The following is a 23,587-nucleotide window of genomic DNA, read 5'->3' as shown; positions in this document are numbered from 1 at the left end:
CCGGGACTTACGCGAGTCCCGGGGCTCTGCGCGCGCCGGTAGGCCTATGTAAAATAGGCTCACCGGCGAGTAGGGCTCTTAAAATCCACCCCTTAGATTGTAAGCCTCTGAGGACAGGGAAATACCTACAGTATCTAAATTTAATCCACTTTGAAATGGCTGATCAGTCACATAAGGTGGAAAATAAAAATCAGAAGTTAAATATTCAAGTGGACTAACAAGGCTACCATGCTACTCTTTTCAAGCTTTCAGAAAAGAATGAAAGCAGATTGCTGTATTTTGTGGGGGTGTCAATGAAAAACACTTTGAGGCAAGTTCTTAGGTCTCATCCGTGGGGAATTTGGTTTTAGGAGCCTAAGTTCTGGCGTTTTAATCTCCATTATCACTGCCTTTCATTTTTACTGATTTCACACTCTGTAAAATATGAATTTAGTCATTATGCATATCAATGTGGAATTAAGGTATCAAACTCCTACTGGAAAATGATCATCATTGGCTACCCAAATATGTGTTTTGTTTTCCATTCGTTTCTGTCCTGCCAGAAACATTGTTACATTATTGCATTGTATTATTTTCATATCCTTAGACTCTGTTTATACTTTGTTCATGTCCTATGTTGCAACCTGCTGACATTATAGGAAAACTGCATTAACATATGTTATGTCTTTCCTAAGAGGCCTGTGTCCTGTGCTCTGACTGGGCAAGCCACTAAATATGTGGGGAATTTTCTTCTGAGTGCGAAGATTCTCCATTTTGGGGCCAGCTTTCAGAGAGGCCTGCAGCCAGTCTCAGCCGCCTATCTCTCCAGAGCCTAGAGAGGGCAATGATTTTTACCATACAGTCATTAGGCCGCTCTTAAGACAGTGGTTCTCAACCCAGTCCTCAGGACACACCTAGCCAGTCAGGTTTTCAGGTTATCCACAGTGAATATGTATGAGGTATGCTGAATTAATAACATAAGTCTTGGGAGTTACCTGCACGGAGCAGTGGGGTCTACCCTTAACAGAAACACGGAGCGGCAGTTACTACCATAAGAAACTTGTTGGGCAGACTGAAAGGGCCATTTGATCTTTTTCTGCCATCATTACTATATTACTATGTTACATCTGCATGCACTGCTTCCATTGTGGATGTCCTGAAAACCTCACTGGCTAGGTGTGAACAGAGGACTGGGTTGAGACCCATGTTCTACAAAATCTCTGAGACCGTTATTGTTTGTCAACATCTAATAAGTTTTATATTTAGAGTTTCTGCTAATAAATGTTGGACACTACTGGTCTCCATGTATTAAGCTGAATTAATGTTAGCTGTCTGTAGAGCTGCATGTAGTAACATGTAGTGTGGACAGAATAGATTCAATTATTGAAAACTTTAACCCATAAAAGATTTTTTCGTATACTGGAGCAGTATATTATGATCTTTTGATTAGTACAATTTAACATAATGTAAAAGTTGATGGTCTGCATAAAAAATGAAGAAAGAAAATTAACCTTGTATAACTTTTAAATGCTGGTATGGTGCATTGTATTCTTCAGAAGATATTATTCCAATTAACTGTGATTCCTAAAGAATCGTTACCATTTATCTAATATCTGGGAGCCTTATCTTACTTGGTGTGTGATAAGCAATACTAAGATGTGTTATTGATAGGTGGGTTTTGGGGCTCTCACTTCTTTACTTTTACTATTCGTTGTGCTTCTGGTGTGGGGAGAATGGGGAAAGGGGAGGTTCGGATTGCTAGGATAGAAAAATTTTGAACCAGTCCAGCTGTAAAAGCTTGTTGAGTTTTTGATTGAGTTAAGTTTTTGGTACAATAAACATTGATTTGAAAAATTAAAAGGATGATATATACCATGTTGGAAATAAGGTTTTGTTTATTTAGAAGTATTAAAATAAGAAAACTAGTTATTAATTAGGGACAGTTAAGCCCTCTACCCCAAGTGGTGGGTTAAAAAATAAAATCAATATCTGAAATCTCTGTCTCAGACAGTCGGGAAATACCTGGGGTATGGGACTGCAGACCAAGTCTCTCTTAGCAGCAAGTTTCTGTCAAATGTCTCCTCTTTTCCACTTATTCTCTTTCTCGTACCCTTCTCTTACAATCTGCTTCTTAGATCTTTTTTTTCTCCCTGACTCCCTCGTCTTTACCTCCCTCCTCCAGTTCCTATTCCACTCACATGCATTGTGTACAAAATCATTTTTAATACACAACAAATAATCAACCAATGTATACAAGTATACAATAGTACCATTTATAAATCCGCTAGTTCAAGCCACCTTGTCAATTATTTTCTCTTTTTCTTTTTGGCTTATGGCTTTCACAGCTCCTTGATAAGATACAAATTCTTTCTGGTCTTTGATTTTTTTTTTTATTTATTATTATTTTCAGGGAGCTTTGGTCAAGCCTTCTCTTTCAGCCATTTGTAAGGAATGAATGAAAAATTCAAAGGAAGGGAAAAAAAAAAACCCTTGCCTGTTGAATTATTTAAGAAGTTGAGGCTTCCTTCTACTTTTCTGAGTGTGTTTCTTGCCTTCCTAGGCAGCAAACATCCCGCTGGTGTCAGAGCTTGCTATTGATGAGATCCATTTTGATGACTTCTCCTTGGACATGGATGCCATGATCACTGCAGCCCTGCGAATGTTTATGGAGCTGGGAATGGTTCAGAAATTTAAAATTGACTACGAGGTAACAATCTGCACCGTGCTGCTGCTTTGGGTATCTTTGGCATTGGCAGGGTCAGGTGTACTGCAATCATCCATCCATACGTACATACATATATCAGTGCATAAATACGTGCATGAACAAGTAATACCTCTGTGATCCCATTTGATATTTCTTTGTGTTTCAGACCCTGTGCAGGTGGCTGTTAACAGTGAGAAAGAATTATCGAATGGTTCTCTATCATAACTGGCGACATGCTTTCAATGTGTGCCAGCTGATGTTCGCAATGTTAACTGTAAGTAATTAATTAATAGAAGCCAGTAGAAGAACTCGTGTTATGCCAATGCTGATGGTCTGTTTGAATTTTTTTTTTTCAGTATACTGAATCAAAAGTACAGGATGTACCCAAAAAAACAAAGCGGAAGCCAATCAATAATGCTGGATAGCGAAAAAACAAAAGGATATAGCAAAGGATTCTTTATTTGAACTTGCCCGACTCTGGCCGAGTTTCGCCCACGTATGAGCTGCATCAGGAGCTATTATAAACAAAATAAAATTAAAATCAAAACACACATATATAAGAGACAAATTAGCATAGATATGTGTAAAAACTGTAACTCCTTTGTTATACCGATCCTTTTGTTTTTTCGCTATAAAGTACAGGATGTGGCATGTTTAGCAAAATGTGTAAGGGGGCGAGAGAGTCATCTTGGAAGGTCCCCTGCCTGCCACCTCCCGGGGGACATAGCCTTTCAGACTCAGCACTTCAAAACTGGTGTAAACTGCCTTGAGCTAAAATTGGAACGGTGATCTAGAAATAAAGAAAATCAAACTAAGGGCCTGATTTACCAAGGCTTTTCTCCCGTTTTGTAAATGCTTATTGGCCGATACAATAAGATGTGTGTTAAAATGAGAGCTCGTACTGAGTGCCCATTTTAACTCATGCATGTACAGCTGCTTCCTCCTGGGCGCCCGATGCAATATTAAAATGAGCTGCTGCGTTAAAAAAGACGCGTTAGGGGAGGAAATGTTTCAGGAGCTACAGGACATCCCAACAATCCCCCCTCCACACACACACACACAACCAAGCACCAACTGCCTTTTCTGCAGGCACAGAGAAACCAGCCCAGCTCAAATCCACCTCGCTTACGGCAAAAGGATGGAAAGGGAAAAACAGCTCTTGAAGAAGCACTTGATCAGAGGAAAGAAGGGCGCAGGAGAAGTGGTGCGGGGTAGCTCTGCTGCTGCTGATACATTTGCGAAGTGAGCCCCGCACGTCACGGCCAGAGCCAGCAGCGGCCGCCAGCACCCAGGAACTGCCAGAGGCAGCTGTTGCCACGAGCCCTTCACTCGCGGAATGACTTGACGCCAGCTCTGGGGCTGGAGTTAAGTTTGCCGCGTTAACAAGTGTGCATTGGGTGCCAGGGGATTTTCTGCATCAGGGGGCAATAGCTAATAGCCTCTCACCTATGTGGAATCTGCATGTGATGAGCGCTGTAGGCTAAGCCGTTGTTTGGGTGCACGTTTTGGACGCGCTAATCCCCTTATTGCATCGGGTGCTAGTCTAGTGTGTCCAGAACGCGCATCCAGTCGCGCTGAAACCTCTGTGCTAGGCTGGGCGTGCTTTATCTCATTGGCCTCCTAGTAAATGAGGGTCTGTATCAGCTCCGAGCAGTTGAGTGCTATCAATTATGTTTAAGCAAGTGTCCGCCTGCATTTGTCAGCTAGCTTCTTTCTGCTTATAACACAAATAGTAATACTTGGAAACTTAGAAAAAAAATGATTTACAAATATTTATCAAATCACGTGAACTGGTTGGTTATTCCCTCCATAGGCTGAGCAGTTCATCCGCTTGCAGGATGATATACCAGACCATAAGATTTTGACTTTTACAAAAAAAAAAAGTTGTTTTTTTATGATATTTTACAAAAATGTTATTTAGCTCTTTAGTGACTGTCAATCAGTATTTTCTGTCCAGATCATGGAGCTTTAAATGAGTAACACATGTTGCAATATAGTTCTGCTTTTTCATTTTTCTAGGAAGATAATTAGGGCCAGTACAACCATTAGGTCACCTTGGCAGTCATCTAGAGTGGCACAGTTTTGGGGGATGGCATTGCGGCAGCAGCATGTATGCTCCACTGTCAGCCCCTCATACATAGCAGTGAGTGCCAGCCCTGCGCATGGGAAGGTGAGAGCAGTAGGCCTGCTCCATCATTACACCGTGCAGCTAAATACATCTGCAGTTCCATGGGTTCACGCAGGTGCGGAAGAGCCTAATAGCGACAGCAGCAGGGCGCAGGAGTCATGCGCCTGTATTGGAGGATCTGCTGTGGTCCTGTGGTATCGCCGAAGGCCTGAAGGATGGAGGGAGGAAGAGCGCAACTTGTGCATGAGTCATGGGGGATTCCTTCCTCTGGGAAGAGATGCACTTGCAGTTATTCATGCAAATTTCACAGCACGGTTAGATTATTTCAATGTGCTGATTCTGGGGCTCCTAAAGAATAGAATCCAGAAATGTAAACTTACTCAGAATCCTGCAGCCTGGCTGTTAGTGGGAGGGTGGATGTCTGATCATATATCTCCAGTGCTATAGGAACTACATTGGCTCCCTGTTGACGCAAGGTCCACATTTAAAGCCCTTACCCTAGTAGTTAAATGTTTACTGGGATTGGGCCCCAGTTACTTGTATAGTCCTTGCTCCGGTTTATGAACTAGGATGGGAGGGGCACACGAGGGTCTCGGGGTCAGTTCTCCACTTCTCTCCCATTCCAATGCAATCCAAGGGCCCCTGGATAGGGTTCTTTTCTGGTGGAGGAGGAGTAAATTCTCCAAGACTCAAGGTGGAGGGGTGACTCTCGCTTTCACTATACTGGGAGGGATCAGGTCACTTTCGCCTTTAAAGGGATGTGAGTGCCAACAAAACCCTCTGGAGGCTCAGCTTGAGTATTCAAAATAATTCTTTACTACAAAAAAAGTTCTTAATTGGCAGAATGGCCCAGTTCACATCAGTTCTTGGCCCAACAGATGGAAATCACAAGTCTCCAATCTTCTCTGTATCTGCGCAAGGGTCTCTCAGTATCCAGGCTGGGGAAAGCTCTCACCCTCCATGGACTGAACAAACGAGGCTTCCCAGGTAGAAAAAAAAATTCCCTTCCAAAATTACTGGCATACAAAAAATATCTAGTCTCCCAATTTACCTCTCCCCAGGATAAAGGCTCCAAGAGGGTATCTTCAGATGTGTCAAAAATATTTTTCTCACAAGGTGATTCACAGGCTGTCTTAGATGAAATGTTCCAGGGAGCAGAGATTAGAACCTCTCCTGATCTTCTCCTTCAGAGTAGGAAGTAGGGCCACAAACTTTCCCCAAAATCCAAGACAGTGATCTTCATAAAAAAGGTCAAAAGTGGTATCATTCTGAGGCAAGCCACCTCTGTTCCAGCCCACTTTGTGTGGAAATAGAGAGCATTGGAATCTTCCCCACCTCCTTATGTACCCTAACCGGGGTCTCCTGAAATCCACCAGCCTTATAACTGGCCCTGTCCTGGAAAGCCTCCAGACCTATCTGGCTAACGTTATAACCAGATAAAAAGGTAGCCAGCTAAGTCCAGTGCAGTCTGACCAGCAGGATTTTAAATGCAGTGGTTTGTCTGGCTAAGTCCAGGACTTATTTTCAGTTTAGTGATTGGAACATGTAAGCTTTGGGAATGGATATCTCCTCTATCTTTGCATATTGCTCAGTAAGGGGGAAATATATTTCTCTTTCTGCAGGGTTGCACTGCATGTAGAGTTTGGCTTTTTGAGGTTTCCAGTTCAGTTTTTAGAAACATAGAACATACCAGCAGATAAAGACCATAGGGTCCATCCACATCTCCTGTTCAACTTTATAGCCCCTTCCTCTCCTTCAGAGATCCTCTGTGCTTGTCTCAAGCTTTCTTGAATTCTGACACTGCCCTTGTCTCCACCATCTACCTAAGGAGGTTGAGCCATGAGTCATCACCTTTTCTGAAAAAAATATTTCCTTAGTTTACTCCTGAGTGCACCACCTTTCACCCTCTTCCCATGACCCCTTCTTCCAGAGTCTCTTTCTGTTGAAAGATCTGGCTTCCTTAGTGGTTTTTTAAATGTCTCTTTCATATCTCCCTTTTCCCATCTTTTCTATAGAGTATACATGTTTAGATCTTTAAGTCTGTTCCCATATGTTTTATAATGAAGACCATCAGCCATTTTAGTAGCTGCTATCTGGACCAACTCTTTTCGGTGTAAATACTTTTGAAGGTGTGGTTTACAGAATTGTTCATAGTTCTCCAACAGGCCAATACAATAAGAGGTGCGGGAGAGCCGGCACTCCAAGTCGAGCGCCCGCTCTCCCGATATGCACTCAGGCACCTCTCCTGGGTGCGCGGTTTTGCTTTCAAACTAGGCCGCACACTAATAAGGAGGCAGCTGTCAGCAAGTCCGACAACCGACACTTAATTTTACTGGCGTCAGTTTACGAACCCACTTTTTTTTTTTTTTGTTTTGTATTTTTTTTTATTTTTGGTGCCTCCAACTTAATATAGCTATGATATTAAGTTGGAGGGTGTACAGAAAAGCAGTTTTTTCTGCTTTTGTGTACACTTTTCCCAGTGCTTTCAAATTAACGCCTGCCTTTGGGCACATATTTTACTTTCAGTATTCCGCGGGAATAACCTATAGGCTCATCAAGATACATTTAGATGAGATGAGCGCTATTAGTTTCGGGGGGGGGGGTTTGGCCACACGTTTTCCATACGCTATTATCACCCCTTACAGTAAAAAGAGTAATAATAGCACATCTAAAATGCATAGCCAAACGGGGGGGATAAACAGTGCTCTCGGCCTGCAGATGAGGTCTCTCCAGTGACATATACAGAAACAATATCACCTCCTTTTTCCTGCTAACTATTCCTCTCGCTGGTGCACCCAAACATCCTTCTGGCTTTTTTCATGCACCTTATCTACATGTTTACCACCTTACGATCATCAGATATAATCACCACTCTCGTTTTTTGCGCAGAAGAACTTCATCCTTATAGGGTACTGCTGTCTTGAGTTTTTGCAATCCACATGCATGACTCTGCATTTTTTAGCATTAAATCTTAGCTGCCAGACTCTAGATCATTCTTTAAGCTCCACTAGAGCCTTCATGTTTTCATCACTTTCCAGAGTGCCTACCCTGTTGAAGGTTTTGGTATCATCTGCATAAAGACAAACCTTTTCCAATATCCCTTCTTCAGTAAATCAGCTGTGTTAGTGTTGGTTCCATCTAGACAGGATGCCTGTAAAGTGTCTAATAGGAAAAGTGTGTTCTCAGTTGGTGGTCCTGAGTTGTGGAACTCAGCACCTTTGGAGGTGAGGGCGGAATAGAACTATCTCAGTTTTAGGAAAAAGGTAACCTAGCTTTTTCCATCATAGCTTGGGCAAGTTTTTTATGTTGTGAGTGGTATAGATAGATTTGAGAGGTTTTTTCTTTTGTTTTGAAGTTTTTATTTTGAATGTATTTTATTGTGTTTTAATTGTAAATTGCTCTGGCCAGATCTGGAATCTGATGTGCACTATACAAGAAATGAGAAATAAAATAAATAAATAAGTATAGTTAACGAAAATGTTGAACAGAACCAGATCAAGGATCGATCCCTGTGGCACACTACTGGTAACCGCACTTTCCTTGCAGTAACCTCCATTACCATTACCCCTTTGTTGCCTCTCACTCAACCAGTTTCTAACCCAGATAGTTACTTTAGGGGCCTTACCTAGGATGCTCTTGCTTATATGTTGCCTATGTGGAACTGTGTCAAAGGCCTTGCTGAAATCCAAGTACACAACAGCTAGTGCTCTCTCCTGGTCTAACTCTCTCTGATCACCCAGTCAAAGAAATTGATTAGATTCATCTGACAAGACCTACCTCTGTGTCCCTGGATCTGAGGCAGCACGGATTTACTAGGGGTTGTCCTGTCAGACAAATCTGCTTACTTGTATTGAGTAACTAGAGAAATGGATCAAGGAAGAGCACTTCATGTGATTTACTTGGATTTCAGCAAAGCTTTCAGTTCGGTCCCCTATAGGAGGCTCAGGAATAAAATGAGAAGCTGGAGAGAGGGTGCCAAAGTGGTGAAGTGAATTATAAACTGGTTGACTGACAGGAGACAATGTATAAAGGTAAACGGAGCCTACTCTGAAAAGAGAACAGTGTTAAGTGGAGTGCCACAAGGATCAGTTTTAGGACTGATTTTGTTCAATATCTTCATGAGCAAAATTGCGGAAGGGATAGAAGGTAAAATGTGTGTATTTGCAGACGGTACCAGGATTTGCAGCAGAGTGGATATGCCTAAAGGAGTAGAGAGAATGAAAAGTGATTAAAGAAAGCTTGAAGAGCGTTGAAAGATTTAGCACCTGGGATTCGGCCCAGCTCGACCGGGTGTGCATACCATGCATTTGCATAGGGAGGCACACCCGGGGGGGGGGGCAGTGGGTCGGCGGCACCAGGAGAGGTGGCGGGGCTGCAGGTGGAGCCTAACCCGCCAGCAGCCAGAGAGAGGCTGCAGGCTGCCAGCGCTCAATCCACTGGCGGCCGAAGAAGGAGAGAAGCTGCAAGCCACCGGCACTCAACCCGTCAGCGGCTGAAGAAGGAGAGGCCCGTCTTCCGCTTGCGTGTATATGTGTGTGCCATGCACAGCTTCCATTCCCCCCCCCCAAGCAGGAAGATCAGTGGGCTGTGGTGGAGCTCATCCCACCACAGCCCGAAGATAGCAGGAGACCATGAGTGAGCTTGTGTGTGTGTCTGAGAGCCTATGTGTGTGAGCTTGTATATGTATGTGTGTGTGTGTGAGAGCCTGTATGTGTGTGTGTGTCTGTGTGAGATCCTATGTGTATGTGACTCTGTTAGAGCCTATCGGGCGGATTTTAAATGCCCTGCTCGCGTAAATCCGCCCTGATTTACGCGAGCAGGGCCCTCGCGCGCCTATTTTGCGTAGGCCGCCGGTGCACGCAGAGCCCTGGGACGCGCGTAAGTCCTGGGGTTTTTTTAAGGGGCGTGTCGGGGGTGGGGCCGAATGACGCGGCGTTTCAGGGCGGGACGCGGTGCTTCGGGGGCGGGACCGGGGGCGTGCGCCGGCCCGGGGGCGTGGTCGAGGCCTCCGGACTAGCCCCCGGGCCGATGACGGGGGTGCGCCGTCATTGGCCCGCCCCCGTCATCGGCCCGGGGGCGGGCCGTCATCCGCCAGTGGACTGCTGACGGATGACGGCGCGCCAGCAGTCCACTGGCGCGCGTAGATTTACGTCTGCTTCTAGCAGGCGTAAATCGAGGGACAAAGGTAAGGGGGTGGGTTTAGATAGGGCCGGGGGGGTGGGGAAGGGAGGGGAAGGTGAGGGGAGGGCGAAAGAAAGTTCCCTCTGAGGCCGCTCCGATTTCGGAGCGGCCTCAGAGGGAACGGAGGCAGGCTGCATGGCTCGGCGCGCGCAGGCTGCCCAAAATCGGCAGCCTTGCGAGCGCCGATCCAGGATTTTATAAGATACGCACGGCTATGCGCGTATCTTATAAAATCCAGGGTACTTTTGTTTGCGCCTGCTGCGCGAACAAAAGTACGCGATCGCGCTCTTTTTTAAAATCTACCCCTATATGTGTGTGTGTATCTGTGTGCCTGTGAGAGCCGGTGTGTCACATATAGGCTCTCGCAGGCATACACACACATAATGTATCTGTGAGTGTGAGGGAGCCTGTTTATGTTAGAGAGAGGGAGTGTGTGAGAGAATGAATGTGTTATTGTGCATGTGCAAGAGAAGATAAAATTTGTGCGGCCATACCATCCGCAATCCATGACAATCTCAGGGTAACTGGAAATCAGAAGATTCCAGATATTGAAAGCAGGAGATTTTTAAATCCTTATTAGTTTTAATTATTGGGTGTAATTTGATTCTGCTCTTTCGAAGTATTTATTTTGGGGGGGGGGGGGAATAGAACATTTTTAATTCATCAAATGTTTTGAAATATTTTATTGGTGTTTGGGAAATTTACAGTATTCTATTCATTAACTGGTTTGAAATATTATTTTTATGAATATGATTTTACTATTATAATTGATGATTTACATTTCTTGATTTTATTATTTAATGTTTTATGAAGAATGGTACTGTCTCTATTTTTTCATTGTTGCTCTGTATATAGAGGCTGGCTTGTTGGATGTTCCAGTTCAGTTCTTCTCAGCACGTTTCTGTTGATATTTCTCATCTCTTTATTTTGTAGTTAGTCAGGGTCTCTTTGTGTTCTGCATACGTGACCGAGGTGAGGTATTTTGCTGCCATATAATTTCTGTGTAGAGATCTATAGCAGCCTAGTTTCCTAATAAGAAAGAGTTTTATTGGTGTTCTAGGGCCTGGTATAATATGTGCAGTGTTGCCTTTTCTAAGATAATGTTGATAGGATTGTTTGGTATGGGAAGTTTACTATATTGTAATGGTAATTCCATTTATTCATGGCTTTCTGAGGGCCAAGTCCACACCCAGCACGCATTATAAAAAGTCTAATTCCATAGGAGTTCCAAGTGTCTTCTATGCAGAGTTTTCTGGTTGGTACCACAGGAGTGCATGTAAATATAGGGGTAGATTTTAAAAGGGGTACACACGTAAGATATGCGCGTACCCCCCGAAAACCTACCCCAAAACCCCCCTGCGCGCGTCTAAATGACTTACCCGGCTATAATTAACCCTTATATGGCTAAATTCTAGCCAGAATTTAGCTGGTTAAAAAAAAGGGGCATTTCAGGGGCTTTCCAGGGAGGACTTGAGTTAACCGGTTAACCTAGCCGAATATTGGGTATATCCAGCTAGGTTCGCCAGATAACTTTAGACCTTCTTCAGAACAAGCCTAAAGTTATCCTGCTTTGTGTGGCCGGATAACTCGCTGCTTACCCAAATATCTTCAGAGATATCCGGGTGACGTGGCACATCTGAGAGAAAAAAACCCCAAAGTCGCGAGCCTCTCGGCCCCATGTCCACCCCCCCATCCAACACTTGTTTCTCCACCCTCCTCCTCCAGATGTCCCAACAAGCTGGTCCAATCCTTTAAAGTTAGGAAACTTTAAAACTTTCAGCAGACGTTTGCCGCCAGCCCAGGCCTAGCAATATAGTAGCCTTAAAATGTCAGATGCGCCCAGCTCAGATCAGTTGAGGTGGGCCGGGAGGGGAAGCTGAACACGCAATCCTCACATTTAAAATAGGGGGAGCAGGGGTAGGGGGGGGAATAGATGCCATTGGTGTCACGGCCCGGATATTTTTTTTAAACCTAAAATCAAACCTGTTTGGGAAGGAGACAGCAAGTTCCACCCTTCAAGGCCTTTGCAGTTCAGGTGGGAGGGGGGGAAGAGACAGGTTTGGGCCTGCTAGCCCACAGTGTGTGGTTTTGTTTTGTTTCATATTTTGTTTTATAAATAGAACCTAACTTAACCCTCTATATTCTTTTGATTATAGCCGGTTAAGGATAACGTTATCCAGCCACACGAGGTCAGATAACTTTAGGCCTGCTTCTGAGAATGTCTAAAGTTATGAGGCTAACTTAGCCGGACATACCTGATTCGGCTCTGTCAGCCAGATAACGGGACCTCTCTCTGGACGCCCCCAAAACACTCCTTTTATATCCGGCTAAATGATGGCCTGATAACAACAAATCCAGCTATAATTTAGCGGGATAAGAGGCTCAGTATGCCATATAACCCATTTACACATGGCTTGTGAATTATCTGTTTAAATATTTTTTTGAATATCTACCCCATTTTGTTTAACTTTATCTCATAACCATGTGATTTGTGTGCATCTATGTCCACTGATGGCTCTCTCCATATCCATATGAATTGCTTTCCTATAAAGCCAGTGCAGTTGTATTACAATTTCACACATTTCAAAACTGGTAAATAGAGAATTGTTCCTGCCAAAGATTCTAAACATATAGAAGTCAATTTGCTTTTATTTTCCTTCTATCATATTTTATTTTCCTTCTATCATATTTTATTTTCCTTCTATCATATTTTAACATTGGAACTCACATTGGATTACAGAGTATCATATGCAAATTAATGAAGGTATATGATTGCCTAAGAATTTCATTGTGATTTTTAATATAAATAGTGCAATAAAGAAGTGCTGAACTGCAGTTTCTAACTTACTGAACCTTTTGAGGCACTTATCAGTAAGCTTAATTTATTCATTACACTCCGTTAAGCACCTTTGTACTGAGCATAAGGTACTACAGATAAATGGGATTTTTTTTTAATCCAACATCCACAAACCTCCATCTCTTACGATTTTTGGCTCAGTTGTGAACTGGAACATGACAGACAATCCCATTAGCTGCCGGATTGCAAATTTTTTAATCACAAAGGTTGAGTGGTCCATCTCCATAATATTCATAGGCCATCTGATTTTGCAGTTAAAATCAATAAAACCAGAAAATAAATCTCTTCAGAACAAATGTAGAATTATTGAAGAAAAGTCTGGCCTGCCCTCTAGCATACTGTACAGAAGAATGACTGGCTTACATAGTACCAGTTCTACTCACAGTTTTGTTTACATTTTATTACAAACTTTATGCAAAAAAGAGCCCAAATTTGCCTGTGGCACTGTATTTTTCTATAGAATTTTTTGGCCTGCTTTTGAGGAAAATAAAAGCAGAAAATCGCATCTTGAATGTAATATTATTTTGTGGCGAACCCTTCCCGGTTCTAGACTGCTGAGTAATATAACCAGTTGTATAGGGCTTATCTCCTCTTGTACATCCTGTCAGACATTTCCAAGTCTTCTCGTTCTTTTGGGAGACACCAGAATTGTCTTCCCTCCTGGCTATCAACAGTCCTCAGGCTTGCCTGTGCGCTAAGGTCTTTCAACCCATTGGCAATATGGTCTGAAACGGGGCATTTCTGTAACGAGAGAGGTTATTTTTACTTTTTCTGTTTTTTATAATGTAGGATAAAGAAACATACAAAATGTATAGAAATCACCAAAATATATTAAGAGTCCTGTTTTCAATAGGGTTTTACCAAAAAGACAGATTCACTAAGGCTTCTTCCCAACCCTCCATTCAGTACCTATGGTGTGAACTCCCTCTGGGTATTGTAAGTACCAAGCACCTAGGGAGGGAAAGGAAAAAACCATGCTGATCCCCAGTGACTGTGAAGAGGAATGAAGTGTATGAGAGTGCAAGTTCACTCACCTGGAGAGGAGGCAGTCAAGGTCCTCAAAAGACCCCCAAATACCATGCCTGAAAGGCTCCCTAAGGATTTCCAGGGCAGCTCCAGGACCCCAAATCGTGCTGCTAATCAAACAACCCTGACCACATGATATAAAAGTTTTTTTCTGGAGCAATTTTACTTATAAAGAATAAGTGAAAATAAAGTCTGCAAGACAACTTCTGTTAATGCTATAAAAGATAGATAGATAATGACTGAAAATTTCCGCAATTGGGTACTTTAGAAATAATAAAATACCACAAATTAGTATACTCTGTCACATAGCCAAATATTTGAGTACTAAGGAGGGGCATTTATCACCTGCTCAAACACCAGTTCTCCAGAAGCATAGGGAGGGAACAGGAAAAAGAGTTTCAAAGTTCTCTCTTATAAGATTAGACAAGAGGCAGTGTGTGCCACCAGGAGAGTGTTCATGTTTTGGCTGAAGGAAGTGAGCACACTTTCCTCTGACATCATCACCCCGGGACTCTACCTTCTATAAAATCTGAAGCCTACGGCACATAGCCAATGGCGCAAGCCAGAGGGGCATGTCCCATGGGAGCTTCTTGTGGAATAACTTGGGAGCTATAGGTTATCTAAATAGCCATGAGTACTACTCATACCAGAATGGGATTTGGACATTCAGTGAACAAGATTTTTTCCATTATCCCTGATGGGCAAACAAAGGAAAGGAAAGAATATGTCTAATGAAGTCGCAAGTGTCTGTATTGGGACCTTTGGACTACTGGCTGGCTTCTTCTGCTAGTCACGTTTCTAAGGCTCCTAGTGAAGGAGACAGATCAGTAAATGGAAGTATTGTATCATCTCCAGGTTTAGACTGTTTTTCAGTCCAGTCATTCAGAATTCTCCTTTACTACCAATGCACCCCAGGTCTCTCTTACCAGTACCTCACCCTTAGCCATCTCTGAGAGTGAAGCAAGTGGTGAAGGTCTCAATGCTGATCTGAAGGCTGATGGTATGCAAGATGGTTGTTTTCAAGCTTCAGTCCAGGGGATATTCTCCAGTCTTTACAAGTGGTGACTGGAAGTAGTGATATGGTGAGCTATAGGCTATGTAGATCATACTCCTTTTACTATGTCTGAGAGATAAAGCAGGTTTGTTGCACAAGCACACTTTTCCGTAAGATTTGGGACAGTCATTATCAAGAACTGAATGTATATTAGAGGGCTGTGTCTCACAATTATGTACATTTTCTGTTGATACTGTTAAACCTGATAATCACGGCACTTGCTTGGAAAGTCATGCTGACCAGTAGATAACTATTTCTCCTCAGATTTCTGATTTACAGAATCTTAATACTAGTTTGATTAAAGATAATCTTCTTCTTTCTTCTAGGTTAGTAGCTCTTGAGAATAATTCCAGATAGAGGAAATTACATTTGCTAAATTATCCTAGAAACAATTCAGTGACTCCATATGAAATTATTAAATACTCTGTTGAAACTCTACCAGTGTGTGTTATTTTCCTTCACGTAAGCATGCTATGACAGCACAGGAAGAAAGGTTGGACATCTTGTTTCCATTGATAGTCCTGATGTCACTGCTTTATTGTAAATCACTCAAGAAGAAACTTCTATTAGAGAGACATTGATAGTAACTTTTGCTTTGGAGATGGATAGAGACTTGGTTATGAGGCTTTTTTTTTTTTTTTAATAATAAGGCTTCTCCCCTTCCTTGGTGAAAATGTATGTCTTTCCTGATCTGTGCAGACAGACTCAAAATATAAGAAAAGCCTTTTTGGAACTTAAACTTTTTTTTTGTCTTAAATTCCCTTCTAAATATATTGAGATGTATCAAGGTATTGCGACGATATTAAGAAGGAAGAACCACAATAAAGCAGTATTTTTTTGCTTTTTTGTGGCGCTTTGGGGTGCTTCAATACTTAACGCCAGCTCCAGGGCTGGCGTTCATTTTTGCTTTTTAAGATATGCGCGCCAGGCACATGGTGAGGTCAATATTCAGAGGTATTTACCTGGATATCTCACAAGTTATCTGGCTAAATGCTGACTTTTGAATATTTTGGGCACATATCTGGCTAAATTATAGATGGAAACTCATCTGTTTAAAATTTAGCTAGATATTGTAGAGGCATTCTGGGGCAGAGATAAGTTAGCCAAATAATATTTATTTATTTATTTGTTTGTTTGTTTGGTTTTATATACCGTCATTCGGTGTAGCCATCACAACGGTTTACAAGATTCAAACAGTATACAGATAATTAAACATTGTTGATCATTGTAAAAATAACAGTGGGAAAGTAGTCCTAAAGCTATCCAAAGAAAGTTAGCTAGCTTTCTTTAACATAGCTGCCTATATTCAGTAGTGTGGCTACACCACTGAATATCCCTAGAAAGTTAGCCAGATCCAGCCAGTGATTGAATATTACTCCCAGAGTGTCCAAAAAGTCTGACATCCAAATTATGTGTTGCGTTTGGCAGCTCATGGCTTCCCGCGAGCCACCGCACTCACCTCGCTGATCCCTGATGTCGGGGAAGTCTGGCCACCACGCGGAAGCTCCAAACGGAGTCCTTTCCCTGCTCGCGCGGCTATCGCTGCGATCTCTCCGGCACCAATGTGCCTCGCTCCTAAGCATGCGTGCGCCCAAACCTGCCCTTCTTAAAGATCCAGTGGCGGGAAGCGGGTCCCGACGCCTGCTAATGGCCTCATCACCTCAGGATTACTTAAGGCCAGCCCCTGCCTTCAATCCTTGCCTCTGCAATAGGTCAACTCCTGTTGGAGTAGCGTTTTGCCTGAGTTCCTGTGTTCCTCGGCTCTTCAGTTAGTTCTTGTCTTCCGTGGTCTTCGCCTCTACTTCCTTCCCTTCGGATTGATCTTGTCTTGATACTGGACTGGACATCGACCTTGCATTTCTCGCCACCTTCCTCGACCATTGCCCGGACTCTGACCTTGAGCTTCGCTGCCTGCCCCTGACCTCGGCCTGTGTACCTGCTTTGCTTGTTTCTCTGGACCCCTGCTGACCCTTCGGCATGCTGCCCACAACATTCCGACTACCTGGACTTTCACCTCTGCAGAGGCTTCACCTAAGACCAGCCGGCCCTGGCATCAGAGGGCTCAACCTAAGAGGAACGTGGGCTGGTATTGGTGAAGCTCCAGCAGGGCCTCTGTTTCCACCAGCACAACATCATGGTAAAGGACAGGATTTTAGTTCCTTAAAGCATTTGTTCTTCTCTTCACAATCCATAAGGGAACACTAATAGAGGATCTTGTAGTGTCCTATCTCCATAGGTGTTCTCTACTTTTGTCTTTCTTTCGCAGTGTCCTGCTTCTATAGCAGCCTTTCTGATTCTGTTTGCTAATGCTGCTGTGTTCATGCTTTTATTCTGCCTAGTTTTTTGTTTTCTGTTATACTGTCAACTGTGGTCAGTCTGCACATTCACAGCTTCTGCTGTATTCAGTGCAGCTAGCTCTAAAAGGGTTAACGTCTGGTTTGGAAGCAGAGGATCCTGGGTGTTTTTCCGTGTTTTTAGTCAGCTTCGGTTAGCACTGTCCTGTACGGCCTGTGTGATGCAGCAGAAAATCTAGTCTAGCCCTGCAAAATAACCCTTATTTTACCTGTCTTCATTTCTGTGGCCCAGATGCTCTGATCACTGTTATCTCCGGTTTATGCACAGTAAGACTGTTTGTTTGTTTTGCCTCATTTGTCTGCGAGTAAAGACTGAGTTAAGCTGTCTAAATTGTACATAGGAAACGCATGATGGAGATAGAATCTATAGAACAAGAGGAGGTTAAAGTTTTGATAGATGTTATGTGCAGCTCAGAATTTGCACAGACACACATACACACCCCTACAGTGGGAAAAGAACTTGATGAATCAGGCCCTAAGTGGGGGAAACAGTTTTGAAAATGTGGTCACATTACAGTGTGTAATTTAGACATATGTCAACTTAAATCACATAATTACTAAGTATCGTCAGCCAAGCCATTGGGACCGCCTGCTTCCAGTAGGTTTGATTCTAGAAAGCCAGTTTGACTGGGAAAGTTTGAAAAGATTTTCCCATAGGTCCAGGAGAGGACAATCCCTATAGAAAATGTGCCTGGATGTTTATCTGATAGAAGGTGCTATTTAATCTGTGTTTCTACAGATATCTGGCCCTAGATTTTCCAGAGAACAATTAAATGCATGAGAGACACACATCTGTGATGCGATCCTTTACACACCCACACATACACATACTGCATGGCTGCAGCTCAATAGCAGAGCAGCCAGGGAATGTGCAAGGTCCAGGTTTTAGGATATCTAGACAACTTGGTTTAATAAATGAGAGATGTGTGCCAAACATCAGGAAGTGTTTCTGTGGTCTGGGATGAGGCATGGGCAGAGGACTGCACCTCTTTAATTACCTACCTCAGCAAGTTCTCTAAAAGGCACTAAAAGCAGCATTTGCTAAATACCCCTGGTCATCTGCTTGGTATTGTGGTTTCAGCAAAGAGCTGAAAAAAAATATTTTCTTAAAGTCCTTTTGTCAAAACGATGTTCTCTGTTTGCAATGGATGATTATGGCATTTGTAGCCTGTGTTGTAAATAAGCCTTAAGGTAGGGTTATCTGATGGCTCCAGATCATCACAGATAGGCTGATCCTATTCTTATTTCACACTGTGGCATACATGAACTTGTAGTCATCAAGTAACACTGTCTTAAGTTAATCCTTATAAACAGGCATAAAAAAAAAAAAAACAGATGTGACAATTTAATAAAATAAAAGATGGGGAGATGCTGAGCAAATTCATCGATCACTGGTGGAGGATAAGCCTGGATAGGCTGTCTGAGCTCCGAAACCTGAACCCAAATGGATTTTGTACATTTGAGAGACGTACAACCAGTGTAAAACCTGAATATTTTCATTTATGATGGGAAGCTTCCTCCAGATGGAGCTCTAAGGCCAAGTTTCACGGCCAAATTCTAGGGAGATAAAGGCCTTCTGAGGACTATAAAAAGAGGGAAGCTCGGCCTTTCTCAGCCGCAGCAAACAGGAAAAAGGCAAATGAATATTTTTAAACCTCTTATAGTTAGTCTTTCAGAACACACTGATCCCATCCTGGTCGCAGCCCTCATTGCACTCTGGGACTTATAGTTCTGATTTCCCTACCAGAAGTGGACCTCAGCACATATACTAAAATTGGAAGGAGACAGAGAACATTAGCATGGCCCCTGCACAAGGATGACATGCAAATTCGTGGACCTACAAGTCCATGCCTGCAACAGGGTGAAACCAGAACAGGAGCCGTTTTTATTGAAACAAGTTGAAAAGGCTGTACAAGGGATGGGAGACCTTTATTTCATTATTTTACACAGTGCTAGTTTTCCAGCTGTCACGTACATGAGGGGTCAGTGGGAGAGGGGGTGTGCCACGTGGAGCTAGCATGGAACAACAGTTACTACCCTTTACAGAAGACATGAAGGTAACCTGCTTGGCTTGGCAGCTACTACCAAAGGCAACTTGCTGGACAGCCTGGATGGATCATTTGGCCTTTATCTGCTGTCATTTACTATGGTGTGGGGTGGAGCTCTAGCACAACTCATGTTCCTAGGCCGAATAATAATAAAAAATACAGATTTGTATAAGGTTTTTCTTTTATGTAGTTTGTGAGTAGAAAAAATACTGAGACTAGCACTGTCCCCTCCCTGATCCCAGTATCCCTCTTCCCTCCTTGACCCCACCAATCTCTCCAGTCAGACCCCAAGCTCCCCCTCCTCTCTCTGACCCTAGCAATCTCCCAGTTTCCCCTTCCCCTCCCCATCCCTGACCTCAGTACTCTCCCCAGTCAGACCCCAAGATCACCCTCCTACCTCTGGGTATTCCTTCCTCTAGCATAGGCTTCTGCTGTGTGGCGGCAGCTGGCTCCCCTTTTCTCCTGCTACCATGCCAGCTGCCTTTTCTTCTTTGCTTGGCACGCACACCTCTGATGACTGACAGCAGCGAGCTCCCCTCTCCCTCTTCTGTCTGCAGCACAGACGGCAGGAAAACAAGGATGTGGTAGCTTTGCTGCAGTGCCAGTACATATAATCATCAAAGGCTCACAATACCGAGCCATTAATGATGACATGAGCAGGGTCAGCCACGGAGCTACAAGACACCAGGCTGTTCAAGCTATTTATTGCACTGCAACATTTTTCAAGGTGAGCGGCCTGAATTAAAGGGTCCTGTTGGCTGGTTTTGGCCCACAGGCCATAGTTTGCCCATCCAGAAAGTGTATAGATGAAAGCGGCATTCTTTTCCCTGTGCTATCTACGTCACCTTTGGCCAGCCATGGGCTCCAGGGCTCTGAATTCCAGCACTGACTTTGTCCCATTAAAGCGTCCTCCGGTGCCTTCTCTCTGGGCCATGCGGATGCCAATGTCTGCCTGACAGCTTCAAGACCCCGACTTTTGCTATCTTTGCCAGCACAGCACCCCCATACATCATGAGCCAAAGTACTGTACCTAAGGGGACCACAGAGAGATGGATGGACACGACCAGGACATAAGGAAAATCATAACAAAACGGATAACATTCTGCTGAGGTGTATTATAGTGTTAAATGTAGGAGGCCTTTAAGCAGCAACGTCTCTTACTCACTTTAGGATATAAATTTGCAGTGATTAGAGGTATTGCAATGGAACAGACTTAAATGAGCTGATGTACTAAGCTAGAGGTTCCCAAACCTGTCCTGTAGGACCCCCAGCCAGTCAGATTTCCAGGATATCCGCAATGAATGCGCAGGAGATAGATTTGCATGTACTGCCTCATTTCATACAAATTTATCTCATGCATATTCATTTCAGATATCCTGGAAGCCTGATTGGCTGGGAGTCCCCCAGAACAAGTTTGGGAACAATTGTACTAAGTCACTCAAAATATTGGCTGCTATAATGAACTTTATTGAGGAACACTAGCATGCAATTTTATCACAGTTTACATTACAAAGAATCGGGCCTATTTACTAAAGTATGTTGTTAACACATCACAGCACAGTAAGGCACTTTAGTAAATCAGCCCCAGAATATTTCATCAGCTCCAATATTTTTTAATCACATCAGCAAAGTTTAAAAACACAATTAGATTTATTTTTATCATTATTTAGGCTCTAAGGATAAGGTGGCCAGTGAGCTGTGGCATCACTTGCTCCCTCTTTCTGCTCCAGGCACTAAGCCCCAGGGAGCTGTTTTAATATTCTATTGTGCCTATAAACAGCATGATAGAAAAATCATAGCACAGAGTGCATGAAAGCAGCAGCCTGTGTCAACCGCCTGCTTTCAGCTCCTTGTAAGTGCTCAGCTGCACACACAATCCTGTGCAGCAGACTGCATCGAAAACATAGCCTCACAAATATTTCCCCTCGCAGATCTCTCTCTTTTTAAGCAAGTGTAGCTTTAGTCTTACCTTGATTTGCTTCTTGTAGGCTGCCAGTAGAAGCCTTCAGCAGCACTCCTGTTCTCTGACGATTCCCTGCTTGGCCCTGGCTGACAGTAGAGAGAAAACAAAGCAAAAGGAAAAAAGAAAAATCAAGTATATTTTTTATGAAATAATGAGGGTATACTTTGCAAGACTATTTTTAACTTGCAGGAGGAATACCAGAGGTTTTCTTTCCAGAATATTACTGTATATGAACATTTCAATCTCCTTACATCAATGGAGGGGTTTTTTTTTTTTTGTTCCTGCAGTAACATCTGAAGCCAAGTCTTACTGTCACAGTACTGTGGGGATCAATTACAAGTACCGCAATAAAAAATGTATGGGACAATAATCAAACTGCTTGCATTGGGGCAAACCCTGTAGGTACGTTTTATTCATGGAGTTTGTATCAATAATCGAAGCAAAACTACTCAAAAAGGCAAATTGTTTCTTCTACCCCCTCCATAATATCACCAACAAAGATATTGAACAGAATTGACTCCTTAGAGTGAATTCCATCTACTACTACTACCCTCTATTGTCTCTTATTTATTTATTTATTTGTATGGTTTTTTATACCGAAGTATTGGTGTCGGCCTTCACTCTGGTTTACAATTATAACAACGAATTACAGTAAAAATAAAGAAACAAATTATAACAATGAATTACATTAAAAAGAGAGAAACATCAAAGGAACAATTATAACAACGATTAACATAAGAACATCATGGGAACAAAATGGAGAAACAGTAGTTCTAAAGTGACATTGGTAAAATGTTTGATCACTCATAAGAACATAAGATTTGCCACATTGGATCAGACCAAAGGTCCATCCAGCCCAGTATCCTGTTTCCAACAGTAGCTAATCCAGATCACCAATACCTGACAGGATCCCAGAAGTTTGATAGATTCTATGCAGGGTTAAGCAGTGGATTGTCACAATGGTTTACAGACTTTGTTTCCAGGATCTTGTCCAAATCATTTTTAAACCCAACCATGCTAATAGTTTTTATCACATTCTCCAGCAACAAATTCCAGAGTTTAATTATGCATTGAGTTTCTAATCCAGTCCACCACATTGGGAGCACCCCAAAACTACTCTGTTTATTAATTAACCTCTTATGTAGGACAATATCAAAAGCTTTGTTGAAATCCAAGTAAACTACATCCAGCGCACCCCTTGATCTAATTCCCTAATCACCCGGTCAGATTTGTTTGAAATGATGGTAAAAACCATGCTGCTTTTGGTCTTGCAACTCACTAGATTATATTGTTCACTATCTTTCTTTCAATAGAGTGCTCAATAATTTTATCACCACTAAGATGAGATAAGACTAACCAATTTGTAGTTTCCAGCCTCCTTTCTTTTACTACAAGAGAAACCACATCTGCTCTTCTCCAATCCTGCAGGCCTACTCTCTTCTCCAAAGATCTATTAATGGAGACTTTTAGCAGAAATGCCAGAATCTCTCTGAGCTCCATTAGTATCCTAAGATGCATCCCATCCAGCCTCATGGCTTTGTCCACCTTAGTTTTGCTCATTCTAGACAAACACTTTCTTCTATAAATGGTATCTCATCCACCCCATTTCCATATGCATCCTTGCTAATAATTAGTGATCCTTCTCCAAATCCTCCTTCAGTGAATACCAAACATTTGGTCTGTTTATATGGTGTATCGTCCTCTTCCTTATGTATGTTTTCTTGTATCCTGCTCAATCTTTGAATGCTGCAGGTACATTTTTTAAATAAAAATGAATAAAACAGAAGTATTTGTTTAGCATTCCTGCTTTGCCCTCTTCTCTCTTTGTTCCTTGTCTCCTCTCAGTTTTACAGTTCTACCTTTGGCCTTCCTCATTTTAATATCGTTTTATTTTAATTCAATTTGTTTGATTTATAGTCTGTTTTACCTTTGTGTCTATCTTTTCTTCCACTTAGTTAATGTCTTCCTGATTTCTTTCCTTGTCTCTTTCAACTTTGCCAGATATTCTTCGCTTTGTTCTTTTTGAGGCTTTTCTTTTTTTTGCTCTTAATTTTTCGATCACCTCTTTGGAGAACCATACCAATTTCCTTTCAATTTTATTTGCTTTCTTGACAAAGATATATTGCCATTGCTACAGCTTCTTTTAGTTTAGCACACTGTTCTTCCAGTTCCTCTACCTCTTCCTACCCTGCCAGCATCTTCTTAAGGTACTTCTCCCATCTTATGTAAGTCTGTATATTTTTAAATCTAGGACTTTGAGCTTTGTGAATTCCTGTGTATAATTCCAGTTAGC

General features: G+C 42.6%; 1 protein-coding gene and 1 pseudogene across 1 annotated transcript in view; both read left to right on the top strand.

Moving 5' to 3' along the window:
• Positions 1 to 23,587, top strand: part of PDE11A (phosphodiesterase 11A) — an 815,296-nt gene that overhangs the window by 652,768 nt on the left and 138,941 nt on the right. Inside the window, exons 11-12 of the mRNA XM_029605882.1 lie at positions 2,540 to 2,686; positions 2,850 to 2,957. Of these exons, the coding sequence (XP_029461742.1) occupies positions 2,540 to 2,686; positions 2,850 to 2,957 (255 nt within the window). The remainder of the gene's footprint in view (positions 1 to 2,539; positions 2,687 to 2,849; positions 2,958 to 23,587) is intronic.
• LOC115094753 lies at positions 19,033 to 19,132 on the top strand (annotated as a pseudogene).

Source organism: Rhinatrema bivittatum, chromosome 6 (genome assembly GCF_901001135.1).
Source record: "Rhinatrema bivittatum chromosome 6, aRhiBiv1.1, whole genome shotgun sequence".
Classification (NCBI taxonomy): Eukaryota; Metazoa; Chordata; class Amphibia; order Gymnophiona; family Rhinatrematidae; genus Rhinatrema; species Rhinatrema bivittatum.
This window is presented reverse-complemented; position numbering and strand designations above follow the sequence as displayed.